The sequence below is a fragment of the Lottia gigantea genome (genome assembly GCF_000327385.1).
Source record: "Lottia gigantea unplaced genomic scaffold LOTGIsca_88, whole genome shotgun sequence".
Lineage (NCBI taxonomy): Eukaryota > Metazoa > Mollusca > Gastropoda > Lottiidae > Lottia > Lottia gigantea.
This window is the reverse complement of record NW_008710892.1, coordinates 709,577-722,626: the sequence shown is the minus strand read 5'-3', so window position 1 is coordinate 722,626 and position 13,050 is coordinate 709,577. Positions and strand designations below refer to the sequence as shown.

General features: G+C 33.8%; 2 protein-coding genes across 2 annotated transcripts; one reads left to right on the top strand and one right to left on the bottom strand.

The window, feature by feature from the left end:
* Positions 1-237: 237 nt before the first annotated feature.
* On the bottom strand, positions 238-3,548 carry LOTGIDRAFT_134103 (hypothetical protein; the record flags this gene model as incomplete). Its single annotated transcript, XM_009068004.1, has 7 exons — positions 238-375; positions 693-868; positions 1,352-1,478; positions 1,715-1,798; positions 2,256-2,421; positions 2,562-2,691; positions 3,398-3,548. The coding sequence occupies 7 exons, from the start codon at positions 3,546-3,548 to the stop codon at positions 238-240; spliced, it is 972 nt and encodes a 323-aa protein (XP_009066252.1).
* Positions 3,549-3,821: 273 nt separating this feature from the next.
* Positions 3,822-10,914, top strand: LOTGIDRAFT_197656 (hypothetical protein). Its single transcript, XM_009068003.1, has 8 exons — positions 3,822-3,996; positions 4,458-4,507; positions 4,654-4,775; positions 5,273-5,401; positions 9,027-9,075; positions 9,296-9,464; positions 9,839-9,882; positions 10,117-10,914. Exons 1-8 carry the CDS (start codon positions 3,911-3,913, stop codon positions 10,293-10,295), a joined length of 828 nt encoding a protein of 275 aa, XP_009066251.1. The 5' UTR covers positions 3,822-3,910; the 3' UTR covers positions 10,296-10,914.
* The last annotated feature ends 2,136 nt before the right edge of the window (positions 10,915-13,050 follow it).

Genomic DNA, 13,050 nt, shown 5'->3' with positions numbered 1-13,050 from the left:
TAAGAAAGCCTTAAATTTTTTTTTTTAATGGGAGTAAATCTAAGTATATTTTCAATCCAAATTGAAAATTCAAAAAGCAAATTAAGAAAGTAGGCCTGATCAAGTGTAATGAAAATTTTTCAAATCTTTTTAGAAAAAAAAAAAACAATTTCTACTCTAAAAACAATAAATATTCACCAAATAAATTGAGATTGTGGACTGGAAAAATTTCCTACCTGATTTGAATGAGAATGACTATCATAATGAAAAGAGATCGCCGGCTGAAGGAAGGGGAGCTAACCCTTCTGGTAACATATTAATATCAGGTAAATTCTGGACATGAGATTTCAACTCATGTCGTATTCCGATAAACTTGGACAATTTTAATCTGTGCTCCTAAAAATAATTCAAACAAGGTGATATTGTCAAGGCACAAATCTATATTTAACATTGGCAATAGTTTTTGGGAATTCATAGCGCGCTTTCAGACGATCAAAAAAATTCAAATTTGTAGAATCTTTGATGCACGACTTGAAATTTAGTTACCAAGTTATTTTTAATACCTAACTTTGATTTCAATTATGTCAATCCTAAATGCAAAATTATTTCATTCAGCTCACAAAACAAATCTGAGTTTTGATCTATCTTTATTTCTGAATTAACAGTTTACATGCTGATTGCAGCATGCAGTGACAATATTCAAATTCGCTTACCATTAATTTGGACTCGACTTGAGCAAGCTGTTCTTTCTGAGTTGATATAAAATGGCGGAGCATGACAGCCACCTCTCGCCGTTCCTGTAATTCAGAATCTAATCTCACATTATAATCAGCTAATAATTTACACGCTTCATTTACTGTCTCTGATAAATTGTTAGCTTGGTGCCGGTCTGAAAAAATAGACATTTTTACATAGAAGGATTGGTGATTTTTTCATGTTGGTAATACTATGGATGGCAGAGAATAAACCAATACAGTTAGATTGTTAGCTATGTTATTCTTACATCCATTCCACAATACCTTGATCCAAAAAAAACCATCACAGTCCTGCTCTAGAATTATGTTTTGACCTAATTACAGTGCTATTTTCCTAAATGACCTACACTCAAATGCTATAAGCAAAAGCCCAAGTTATAGACATTTTATGTTATACTCATTTAAAACATCACCATGACATAAAGCAAATCTAATATTTTTAACATCTAAACATGTAAATTAATCTAAACATGTAAATTAACCTAAACAAGTAAATTAATCTAAACATGTAAATTAATCTAAATTAATCTAAACATGTAAATTAATCTAAACATGTAAATTAATCTAAACATGTAAATTACTTTTTGAAGAATTAAATAAAATCTGTCAGAACTTACCTGTAATTTTTTCAAGGTGTGAGATATCAGAGACTTCAGGTGGTAAAGCTGCTATTTTTTCTCTGACGGCAGCATCACTTGAGGCAGCTGTTTCTAGATCAGCCAATCTCTTCATTAATTCTTCAGGCTGAAATATTTACAGATAATACATTGTCATTTACCACTGCTCAATTTGAATAGTCAAAATATTTTTTAAAGCAAAGTTCTGCATCTTATATTCTATTCCGTTAGTCTTATGAAACAACCTTCATGAGCAAGACTAAATCAGCATCTACAAAAGAAAATTTGTGTTTGAATCAGACCGTTGCTAGCTTTATAGGTGATGTATGCAATGCAGATGAGAGTTGAAGGATAAGCCATAACTTGAAAAATACCTACATCAGGTTTGACTGGATCTTTCCCTTCCACGATGGCATCAACTTCTTCTTTCAAAGATACTATCTGTTTCTTCTTTTTTGTCGGAGGTTGCTCGGACTTTGTGTCTTTAATATTGAGAGATATAAATATATAGAAAATACTTTCAAAAAGAAGTTTAAAGTAAGGTGAAGGTCACCGAGGATTAAAAGGTTAACAACTTTAGTGCAGTAAGTCATCTTAAGAATGTGTAAAAGATCGAAGTATTTTCAAATCCTTTGAAAAAGCTGGCCCTAATAAATGGTCTATTAAACAGAGTGCTCAAAGTCATATGTAGGTATTATTCATTTGCATTAGTATGTTGTATCCTAAAATGGAATCTTGGACTGTGGGCTTTTTCCTTCACCCACTACACTTTGAGATGTGTTAACTTTAGTAACAACCACTGACCTGTTTTGCTAGAAGTTTTTCTACTGGTACTAGAGCTAGCTGAGTTGTTATTGTTATTTTTGGTGGGACTAGACGCTGGTTTAACACCCTCTGGTTTAACAGCCGCTGGTTTAACAGCTGATGGCTTGGATTGTTTGGTGGTGGCTGTAGTCGGGTTGCCTAGTTGTTTGTGTAAATTGGCTATAAAATCTTTATCATACACTCCCCTCTCCCCCCAAATTGTCAACACTCTACCAACCGAAGCTTTCAACTTTTCATCTGGCTCTCTGAAATATATTTTTGAAAACATAAATATTGATTTTCATTGATTCAACTGAAGCATAAGTTTTTACTTGATGATTTACTTGACAGCTGTGTTGTTTATTGGAATTGCCAGAACCACGGTCAATCAACACCTGATACTTACTTTCCTACAACCATAATTGCTGGGAGAAGAACTGTCATAAAATCCCGTGTAAACTCTGGACCTTTCTTCTTACTGTTCTGAATAACATCATTGGCTAAATATACAAACACCAATTTCTTGGCTGGTTTGGCTGAAAAACAGAGAATTACTGTTTAGAGAGAGATAGAAAAAAAAAAACCAAAAGTTTCCCTCAGAAAATTTCAGGGTGGATAAAGAAAAAGAATATATTTTTTTTCCAGCAATTTTCTTCTTGACCCAGGGTATTGTTTCCATGTCATAGATGCATTCGTCAACAAACATGACAAATAAATGACTGTGTCAAATGATTGCAGACAATTTACTTTAAATAGTTTAAATGTCTGCACATCTGGTTGTGCATAATTTGAGCTCATCGATTGCAAAGCAGATGCCGTAAAAGTCACTGCACTACTAGTATATAGGCTTATTATTACCATGCAGCTTACTCTAGTCTTATGATTCTTTTAGATGATTGCAAAGTCAATCTTCACTGCAATTTTGTGTCAGTTTAGTCCTCATGAGTACTGATTTACCATAATCAAAAAAAGTTACAGCTATGCCAATTCAGATGCTACAGTCAGAACGGTTCCATGCTGTTAGGCAATGCAGACAGTTTGGATTACACCACAGGCAGTGGTGATTGCAGTATCACAATAACAACTATAAACAGCATGACATTTAAAAGTCCTAATGTACTTTGCCAGACAAGAAAAAATGTTAGAACTATAATAGTAGTAGGCCTATGGCTATGCGAAATAGTCATACCAGTTTGTTCAGTTTGGCAATATGGTCCACTCTCGCCCCTTTTTCTACCTTACCCTTTCCGAGTTCCCGTCTCCAAACATCGACGATCGTCTTGGAATGTTTCCTATGGTGGATCAGCCATAATGACAGAGTCTGAATACTCTGCTGAGTGTTGTTAATTTCGTTCAACTTCTTCACAAAATTTGCGTCTGTGAAGGACGACATATTTCTGTCGACAACAGCAGCTTTCTAGACCGGAAGTAGGATGGATCTGTACCATTAAATACAACAGGGGTCAAAAGATAACACGTTTTTTCAAATTCTTTATGATTCTCACTTTCTCTTTAGGATTATTTTTCTTCAAAATTTCGCGATTGTTTTAACAAGATTTTACCAAAGTATGACACTTTGAAAAAATTATAAACGTATCAAAATTAAGAAAATTAGAATAGTAAAAACCATTTAACCTCCCTTTCAGAAGAGTACATTATACTTCACGACAGGTGGCAGCATCTACATCCTGCATGGCGGCGTGAAAGTACGGAAAAAGAAAACATTTTTGAAAAACACCGAAATAAACCAAAAGCATGCCGTACGCTAACCAGCCGACAGTGGCCATAACACAATTAACTAACGAGAATATAAAATTTGTTGTCGAAGACACAGATTTGAGGTCATAACCTTTCAGATTTTATGCAAAGAGCTTATGATTTATCATCCTGCTTGATGACTGATGTTCTATTTTCAAATTGTTCATTTGTTTGTTAGACGTAAAAATCCACTTCTGGTCAAATTGCAGCTAGATAAAGAATTTTTCGACTAGGTCTCTCCTACTCAATGATAATCAACAATTGAAATAAATAACTAATAGTCCTATAGTACAAATAGCTCAGGTTGCCAAGGCGTGACTCTTCATTACATGATTATTTTCTTAAGACTCAAAGGTATAAGGTGCAGGCACACAAGCGGTCTTGGTCGGAGACTTTTGTTTCTGTATGAAATAACCCCATTAATGCACTATTTCAAAACATGCTATCCCATATAAGATATAAAGTCTCAGTCATAATTTAGTTGGCTGCTAGTACTACATGACATGTGATAAAAAATTGAATTTGAATATTTTGTAAATTTCAGTGTTGCCAATGCATTAAGAAGAGTTTGTCATGCAGAGGTGTCTACAATAGGTATATTTCTTAATTTAATTGATATTTTAGGGCATATTACTTGAACGGCTAAAAAAGGAATTGGACTGCTTGTGTTTATGGATGAACAGGACTTACGTGATCACATATCTTTGACTTAACGATTTGTGTTACATGTTTATTTTCAGCTATAGACTGGGTACAGATTGAAGCTAATTCTACAGTGTTATTTGATGAATTTATCGCTCACAGATTGGGATTGATCCCTCTTACTAGTGATGAGGTCGTTGACAAACTTCAAAATGCTCGGGTTGGTTTTATTTTACATGTTAGTGCTAGGCATTATTTTCTTGCAGTGTTTTGTTTTGTTTTTCCAAAGGAGGTCATTCTGGAGATATTGCTTTGAATTGAAATTCCTGAAGCTTCGGTCAGAGAGTAAGATAATAGTAAGGTGTATTCCCTTTCCAAGCTTAGAATAGATTTGTTCCTGATTCATGATATGTTATATGAAGTTATCACTTTACTAGCTTCTGATTTGCGTGTCAAAATTTTTTCTTGAAAAATAATACAGAATTAGATTTAACACTGATTATTTCAATTATATTAAGAATACATAGTGCTATAATTCTAAGCTTAGTATAACTTTACCAAATACTGAAATCAGTTAATTGAAATAGAATGCTTGCTTCCTCCTTTTGAGGGGTTCAGTAGCAGAGTGGGTCAGAGCTTTGGAAACTTCTTAACAACCAACAAATGGTGAATAAGGATCATATTAAGAATACAGAGTTAGCAATGTTTATATTTCAGGATTGCACATGCGAAGAATTTTGTCCGGATTGTTCAGTTGAGTTTACTTTAGATGTAAAATGTATGGATGACCAAACACGCCATGTTACCAGTGCTGATTTAATTTCCAGTAATCCTAAAGTCATTCCAGTGAGTAGAGATTGACTTTTGTCTCAACAAGCTAATTACTGTCTTAGAAAAGAAAGAAAAATAATTTTCAACTTTTAATATTTCTTATTAACACTTTTATTTTTACATATAATGCTTCTTAAATCATATAAAAAAATTAACAAGTATATTTGAACATTTTTACAAATAAATAAAAAAAACTTTTCTATTAAAGTAATAAAATCTTAAAAACAGTAATAACGTATATTTATTGATCATTTTCAAAATAATTTGTGAAATATTGCTAAAATTTTCTAATATTTGGTATTAAATATATATTAAAAAAACATATCAAAAAACACAAATGGACAAATAAAACCAGGTGTAAATTCACTAGCATTAACAAAACAAAACAAAATTTATTTTAGAAGATAATGTTAAATTTTCTAATATTTGGTCTTAAAAATATATTTTTAAAAAAAAACATATAAAAACACAAAACCAGGTGTAAATTCATTAGCTTGAACCAAACAAAACAAAATATATTTTATATAATAATATTAAATATTTGTTTTCAAAATACATATTACAGCTTCAATTTAATAAAACAAATTTTATAAACTTCTTTAGCATAAACTTAACAAAAATAATCTCAAAATAACAATAATAATGATACATTGTGGAACAACTTAATTTTAATTATAATCTTTTGATTCGTTAAAAATTGACTGAATCGTAGGACGTTCATTTGGTTCAATTTTTAAGCACTGCCACATTAGATCGGTAATATTTTGATAATTATGTACTGGAGGTGGTGGAGGCATCTCTCCTTCCATAATTTGCATAATGACGGCAAACGGGTTAAAACCTTCACGATCGTAAAATGCCGCTTCTAATGCTAACATTTCGTAAATGATGCAGCCTATTGACCAGCTGAACGCCTGATCTGTGGGGTTGTCACGGTTTATGACCTCTGGGGCATCGTACACAGCATCAGCTGCCCCCATATCAACGTTCGTGACTTCCAGGGCATCTTCGCAGTTATCTATTTCTATGTATATTTGTTGGCTATCACTAAAATGTATGGTGGAGGTAGTTAAGTGACCCATGGGGCTCGGATGTTTCTCGAGGATATGATTTGTCACTGAATATAAAATTTTCCAAATGAAATTTTCTTGAAATGAGGTGTTATCGTTCTTACAGCGTAAAATGACATCTTTTAACGTTTCTGTTTTTGCGAAGATTAGAAATTGTACATCTCCCTCCTCAAACATTGCGATGTAACTTGGATGGCTGATATCAATAGCGGAGCCTAGAAAATAATTCATAATATTATAATAAAACTCTTATATCATTTCTAAAAATAGGGAAAATAATATATAAATCTCATTCTTATACCATCTCCATTAAGATGATTTAATCCATATGACAATATTTGGTTTATAGATAGATCCTGCAACAGTTTGAAATCTGAAAAGTGGAAGGTAAATGCCTCGTTCTAAGCAATATTTCAATAATTACAAACTATTGCCCAACATTGCCTGTTTTTATGAACCCAGTAAGGTGCAGAAAATATGACACCGTTTTTGACTTTTTACCTTTTTCTTGAACTTTAAGTATAACTTCAGAATCATTTAATAGACAGCAGGTGGCAGGGTAACTTTGATTAAGATAGTTTTCTCCTATCAGTTTATCAGGATCTATTACAAAATCTTTTAGTCTGATTTCACTGACTTTCTGCCGTAGTTTACTGGGAAGAGGCAGTTTGTTGACGGCCTGAAATTATTTCAAATAAAAATGTAATGTCTCTAATTAGTCCATTTAAATTTTGATTACAAATATAGAGCTTTTTATTTATTTTTTGTCTCTATTGTCATCTTACGAGTTTTCTACTAAAAGCCAATCCCAATGATGTTATGTTTAATCAATCAAAGCGTGTCATGTAAAACCTGTTTGTTGATATCAATGATAAAGTGTGAGATTGCGAAAACTTAAAGTAGAACGATATGACATCCTCTAATTATCTCATTGTTATTATCTATTTCTATGTACAGTACAGTACACATGTGATAAAAATTAATGGTCCTAATCAATTCCCCAATCCCAAGTGTCTATCTTAGAAATCTTGCAATCTTTTGATCAGAAATTGTTTATTGGTGGTTTAACAAATTTTGTTAGAAACCTTGAAAACCTGTTCCCCAATTTTTTCCTTGTTATGTGGAACTTTTGGTCATATGGCTAACAGTAGGTGACAGTAAAGCAAGCTACATTCCGGGTGGATTTTTAGATGTCTCAGGATAATGACAACTAATTAGATCCAGATGAAAATTAGTATGACATCTGGAAATATCCATCACAAGAGGTTTTGTCAAGGATCAGCTGGTAGAAAGGATCATTTGATCCTAATGTGTTGAATCAGACACCCCACTTTTTTACAATTATTATTTGAAACATTATTAAATAACTAATTATTTATGATAATTATCAGTTGTGATAATATTATCTCATTGGGAAAGTTATCAATTTCTTACGCCTCATTATTATAAGTTGTTTACATCAGTTTGAACTTTGACCTATGATAATTCATTGATTGTTAATGTGTACTAAGCTTCTAATGACAAACAAATCAAAATGAATATAAAAGCTTAGTTTAAGAAAGTTATTAATAGTCACTTAGGCATAACTCTAACTGTATAAAAATGACAACAAAATTCAATGATGTCACAAATCCCACATGTGATCCAACAATCACAAAATCATGTCCTAATATAGTTCATCTGACACGTACCATTGTCTCAAAATAAAGGATTCCAAGGTGTCCCTAGGGGGTCATGGCTCGCTCTGAGTCTTCCTGAACAGCTGATGCCAAAAGATATTTAAGCTTTGATCAACCAAAATTGCTTTGAAATCTTAATGCAGTGGGTGGGCATCCATACTTTATCTAATTAAGTATTTAATAAAATGGTATAAATATTTACTAACATCATTAATGCGTCTGATATTTATAGACTGTAGTATAGCTCTCTGACACTGGGTCTGTAGAGCCCCTGGGTTAGTAACACTCTGTAGGTTAACTATTGTCTGTGTTATAGGGTTGAATGATCTTTTCATTTTTCTGAAAAAGAAACAATTTTACATGATTAAGTAAACATTAAAATGATAAGTCAGACTTTCACATGCCTACCGAGATTATAACCCACAACCACCATTTGTTTAGCCCAACCAAGCTAATGGCGTCATGTATGGAAAGAAATGCTGACTGACTGTGATGCAGAACCCCATTTAAAGAGAATTTACATAATAAGTCTAAAATAAAGATAAAGGTGATGATTCTGGTTATAATTAAACGTACCTAGTGTTGTTGTTGCTATGGAGACGAGAATAGGTACAGGTTATCAAACAATGACAAGAACCAGTTAATGGAGCATGTAACATAAAACTGAAATTAATAAAAAAAAAAGTAAATAAAGACCAGGCATGATTTGGCAACATGAACATCACTGTATGGCATACATTTTAACCAATGAGACGATCGAAAATTAAGATGAATTTCTCCCTTACATTGATATATTTTTCATTCAATGTTGGGGTATATAATTTCCTCACCCCTGTCCGTCTGACCATCATACCAAGCCCTAATTCCAATTATTATTCTACTATATTTTAGGTGACGTCCAAACATCGTGAAGATGCCAGTGAATTTGAAGAAACTGATGGTGAGTATAGTTAATCAGATTATTGTGTCTAAAATGTTAAAGTGCTGCATTGTTGTTCAAAATTGTACAGAGTACCACTAGGACTGTTGGCAATGCCCATCACCCGTCTGAATCCATTTTCAACAGTGTTTGCAGAACTGTAATACATGCTGGTTTTATTAACATCATCTACCATTACATTATAAAACAAGGTTTTGATAAGAATTTATTTGTTTTTCAGATATATTGGTAGCTAAATTAAGAAAAGGTCAAGAATTGAAAATCAGAGCGTTTGCTAGAAAGGGTTTTGCTAAAGAACATGCGAAGTGGAATCCTACCTCAGGGGTAGCGTTTGAATATGATCCTGACAACGCTTTACGACACACAACTTATCCTAAACCAGAGGAATGGTAAGATGTTGTAGTTGAAATGACAATCTAATCATATGAAATCAACTGTTGAATTGAGCAAATCATGTAGTGAACAATATGGAAACATTGACCCTAATAGCATTGTATTATTTTGAAACAGCTACTTTTCTTTCAAACCCCATTGTTGAGCATGCTTTTAACATGGTAAATTCTTACTGTTATCAGTAGTCAGATTATCTAAGATCAAGACGAAACTTTCGAAGATCAAGGTCAGTAGGTCATAGAATACTACACCAACGATCCGTAGAAAACTAGGATTACGATTGATTATGACAAACTTTCTTCACCTACAGGAAATGAAGTTTTGTAGAGTTTTGAAAGTTGTATCAGTAATTTTAAATCCTTTGTTTCAGGCCTAAAAGTGAACACTCTGAATTATTGAACGAAGAAGACACATGTAAGTTTATTGATTATGCTTTTCTTTCCCAAAATGACAGATTTTGGTGAAGACAACAGTTTTAGTGTGCTGAATAATAAAAGCGCTAATCTGGATAATTATGAATTAATATTAAATGAATAAAACCACATAGACATTTTATGATACACAGATCACTGTGTGCATGCATTATCAGAATTGGACACGAATAATGAAACAAGAGACTTGTAACCCAATATTTTTGTTATATTTCAGATGAAGCACCATTTGTTCCTGGTCAAAAAGCCAACAAATTTTTCTACAATGTTGAATCATGTGGCTCGTTAAAACCAGAAAATATTTTATACTCTGCGTTATCCACGTTAAAAAAGAAATTGAGTGATCTACAGACACAGCTCAGTCACGAAATACAGAATGACGCTTTAACAATCTGATTGGTTTTGAGTTTTTCATTTTCTTCATAAGAATCATCTGTCATTGTTTTAGGACAAGAAAAGGACATAAATTAATTGTGAATGAAAAGATTAACATTTTGAGAATTTTATTTTCATTCAAGTCATTATTTTCGGACAAGAAAGAACATAACTTCCATCATAAATTGAAAGATCAACATTAGAAGCAAAGCTCAATCATGAAATTCCTTTTCCATCAAATTGTTTCATCTTTCATCACTTGTAGAGGATGTGAATTAGTCATAAATTGAAATCTACCAACATGGTGGAATTGAAAGGTTATCAAACACAGCCGCGAAATACCTAAGGATTCCTTTTGATCTGATTTTATTTGCCAGTTGAATGTTTCGGTATCATTATTGTAGAGCAAAAAGGAAATATAATCATAAATATTTGATTTAATATAGATTTGAAAAAATCAGCAATTTTTAATGGCCTGTTTTGCTGATCAGAAAAGTGTTAGTCTCTCAATCCAGTGACACATTCATGAGAAACTTTAGAAACGGCTGTTTTCATCGTGTAGATATACCTAAATTATATTTCATTTATATTATATCATTATTTCATTTGATAAAATAAATCAACATTTCAAAAACTAGCATTATTAATAGATTATTATTCTTGATACTGTTTCATAACTGTAAAAGGGCCCTTGACCTGCTACGACCTCCTATTTTCCTATGAACTGTTAGTGTAGTATTCCATGACCTACTGATCTAGTTTACTATGAAATGTCCGTGTGGTATTCCATGACCTACCGACCTAGTTTTAAATGGACTGTTTTAGTAATCATGACACAGTTTTCAATGGAATGTCGGTGCAGTATTCAGTAGTATGACCTACTGACCTATTTTTCGATTGACCGTTAGTGTAGTATTCTACGACCTACTGACCTAGTAATTGTTCCATGTCCTACTGACCTAGTGTTTTGCAGGCCGTCGGTGTAGTACGTACGACGTACTGGCCTATATTTCTATAGCATTCTATTTCTGTAGTATTCCATGATCTATTGACCTAGTTTTCTATAATATAGTAATCCATGACCTACTGACCCAGTAAGCGTTCCCTATTATACTGACCTAGTTTTCTACGGACCGGTGTAGTATTCTTCGACCTATTGACCTAATTTTCTATGAAATGTCCGCGTAGTATTGCATGACCTACTGACCTAGTTTTCTATGAACTGGTGGTGTAGTAATCCATGACCTATTGTCCTAGTTGTCTACATACTATTGGTGTAACATTACATGACCGACTGAGCTAATCCGTGGCCTGATTGACCTAGTACTGTCCCAGTGTTTCATAACCTACTGATCTAGTTTTTGGTGACTGTCAGTGTAGTATTCCATGACTTACTGACCTAGTTTACCATGGACTGATGAGTGGTATTTCATGGCTTACTGGCCTATTTTACGATGGATTGATGGCGGGAAGTATTTCATGGCCTCCTGACCTAGTTTACCATAGGCTGATGGCGGGTATTATTTCATGACCTACTGACCTACTTTTCTACGGCTTGTTGGTGTTGTACTCCATGACCTACTGACTTAGTTTTCTACGGCTTGTTATGTAGCTCCCCATGACCTACTGACCTAGTTTTCTATGACTTATTGGTGTTGTACTCCGTGACCTACTGGCGTAGTTTTCTATGACATGTTGGTGTAGCTGTCCATGACCTACTGACCTAGTTTTGTATGGCAAATGTAGTACTCCATGACCTCCATTTTTTACGGCTTGTTGGTGTTGTTCTCCATGACCTACTGACCCAGTTTCTATGGCATATTGGTGTTGTACTCCGTGACCTACTGGCGTAGTTTTCTTCAATTGTTTCTACTGACGTGTGACGGAGACCTTACTCGTTTTCTTTGACTTATTGGTGTTGTACTCCGTGACCTACTGGCGTAGTTTTCTATGACATGTTGGTGTAGCTGTCCATGACCTACTGACCTAGTTTTGTATGGCATGTTGGTGTAGTACTCCGTGACCTACTGACCTAGTTTCCGTGGTACGATTGACCTAGTTACCTTATTTGCCTATCATTTCTTGGTCCGATAGATCAAATATTCTGTGGCGTACCGATCTAGTATTACACAGAAAGTAGACTTTGAAATTTGACTAGGTCTAGTATAGAAATCAATTTAGTTTTGTACTCACTATGCCTATTGGGTTTTACATCAAATATAGATTTTTCAGGGTCCTGTACATTGTCAACTGAACAATCTGCTAGGTGTAGGTGTAGGCGATTTTTGTAAAATGATTATCTGATAGTCGATAATAAAATGGTAGAACCTAACGCAACTTACCTTTTAGCTTTCCTCTAGGGAATTTATAAGTATTATTATTATGACGTCATAATGAATATATATCTATAACAATGACTTAGGTCAGTTGGTATGACGTTTTAGAGACGGGGAGCATTCCATAGCCACTTATCTCATAGTACGCACATGTCTGAAATTTTAGCAGTTTGTTGGCCACTAGATTGTCGCCGGATTAGCATACATAATCCGCTTTGACACGAATTTTGATCTAATATCAACTAACTAAAAAGACTATCAGTTTGTAACGTTTCATCAGTGAAGGCTAGGCTTTTATCTAATCTAATAGAATTAACCATGAATTTGACGTCAACAGAGACGTTTTGATGAGGGGTGGAAGTATGTGTGTATGTGTGTGGGGGGGGGGGGGGGGGGGGGGGAAACCTTTGGGCCCAAATTGCATATCCCCCCTTTAAACG

Excerpts from the sequence above, each read along its gene's own strand:
- LOTGIDRAFT_197656 (XM_009068003.1), top strand. The coding sequence starts at position 3,911 with ATGCCGTACGCTAACCAGCCGACAGTGGCCATAACACAATTAACTAAC. Across the intron at positions 9,076-9,295 it reads TGAATTTGAAGAAACTGATG|ATATATTGGTAGCTAAATTA; the intron begins GTGAGTATAGTT and ends TTTGTTTTTCAG. Across the intron at positions 9,465-9,838 it reads TATCCTAAACCAGAGGAATG|GCCTAAAAGTGAACACTCTG; the intron begins GTAAGATGTTGT and ends CCTTTGTTTCAG.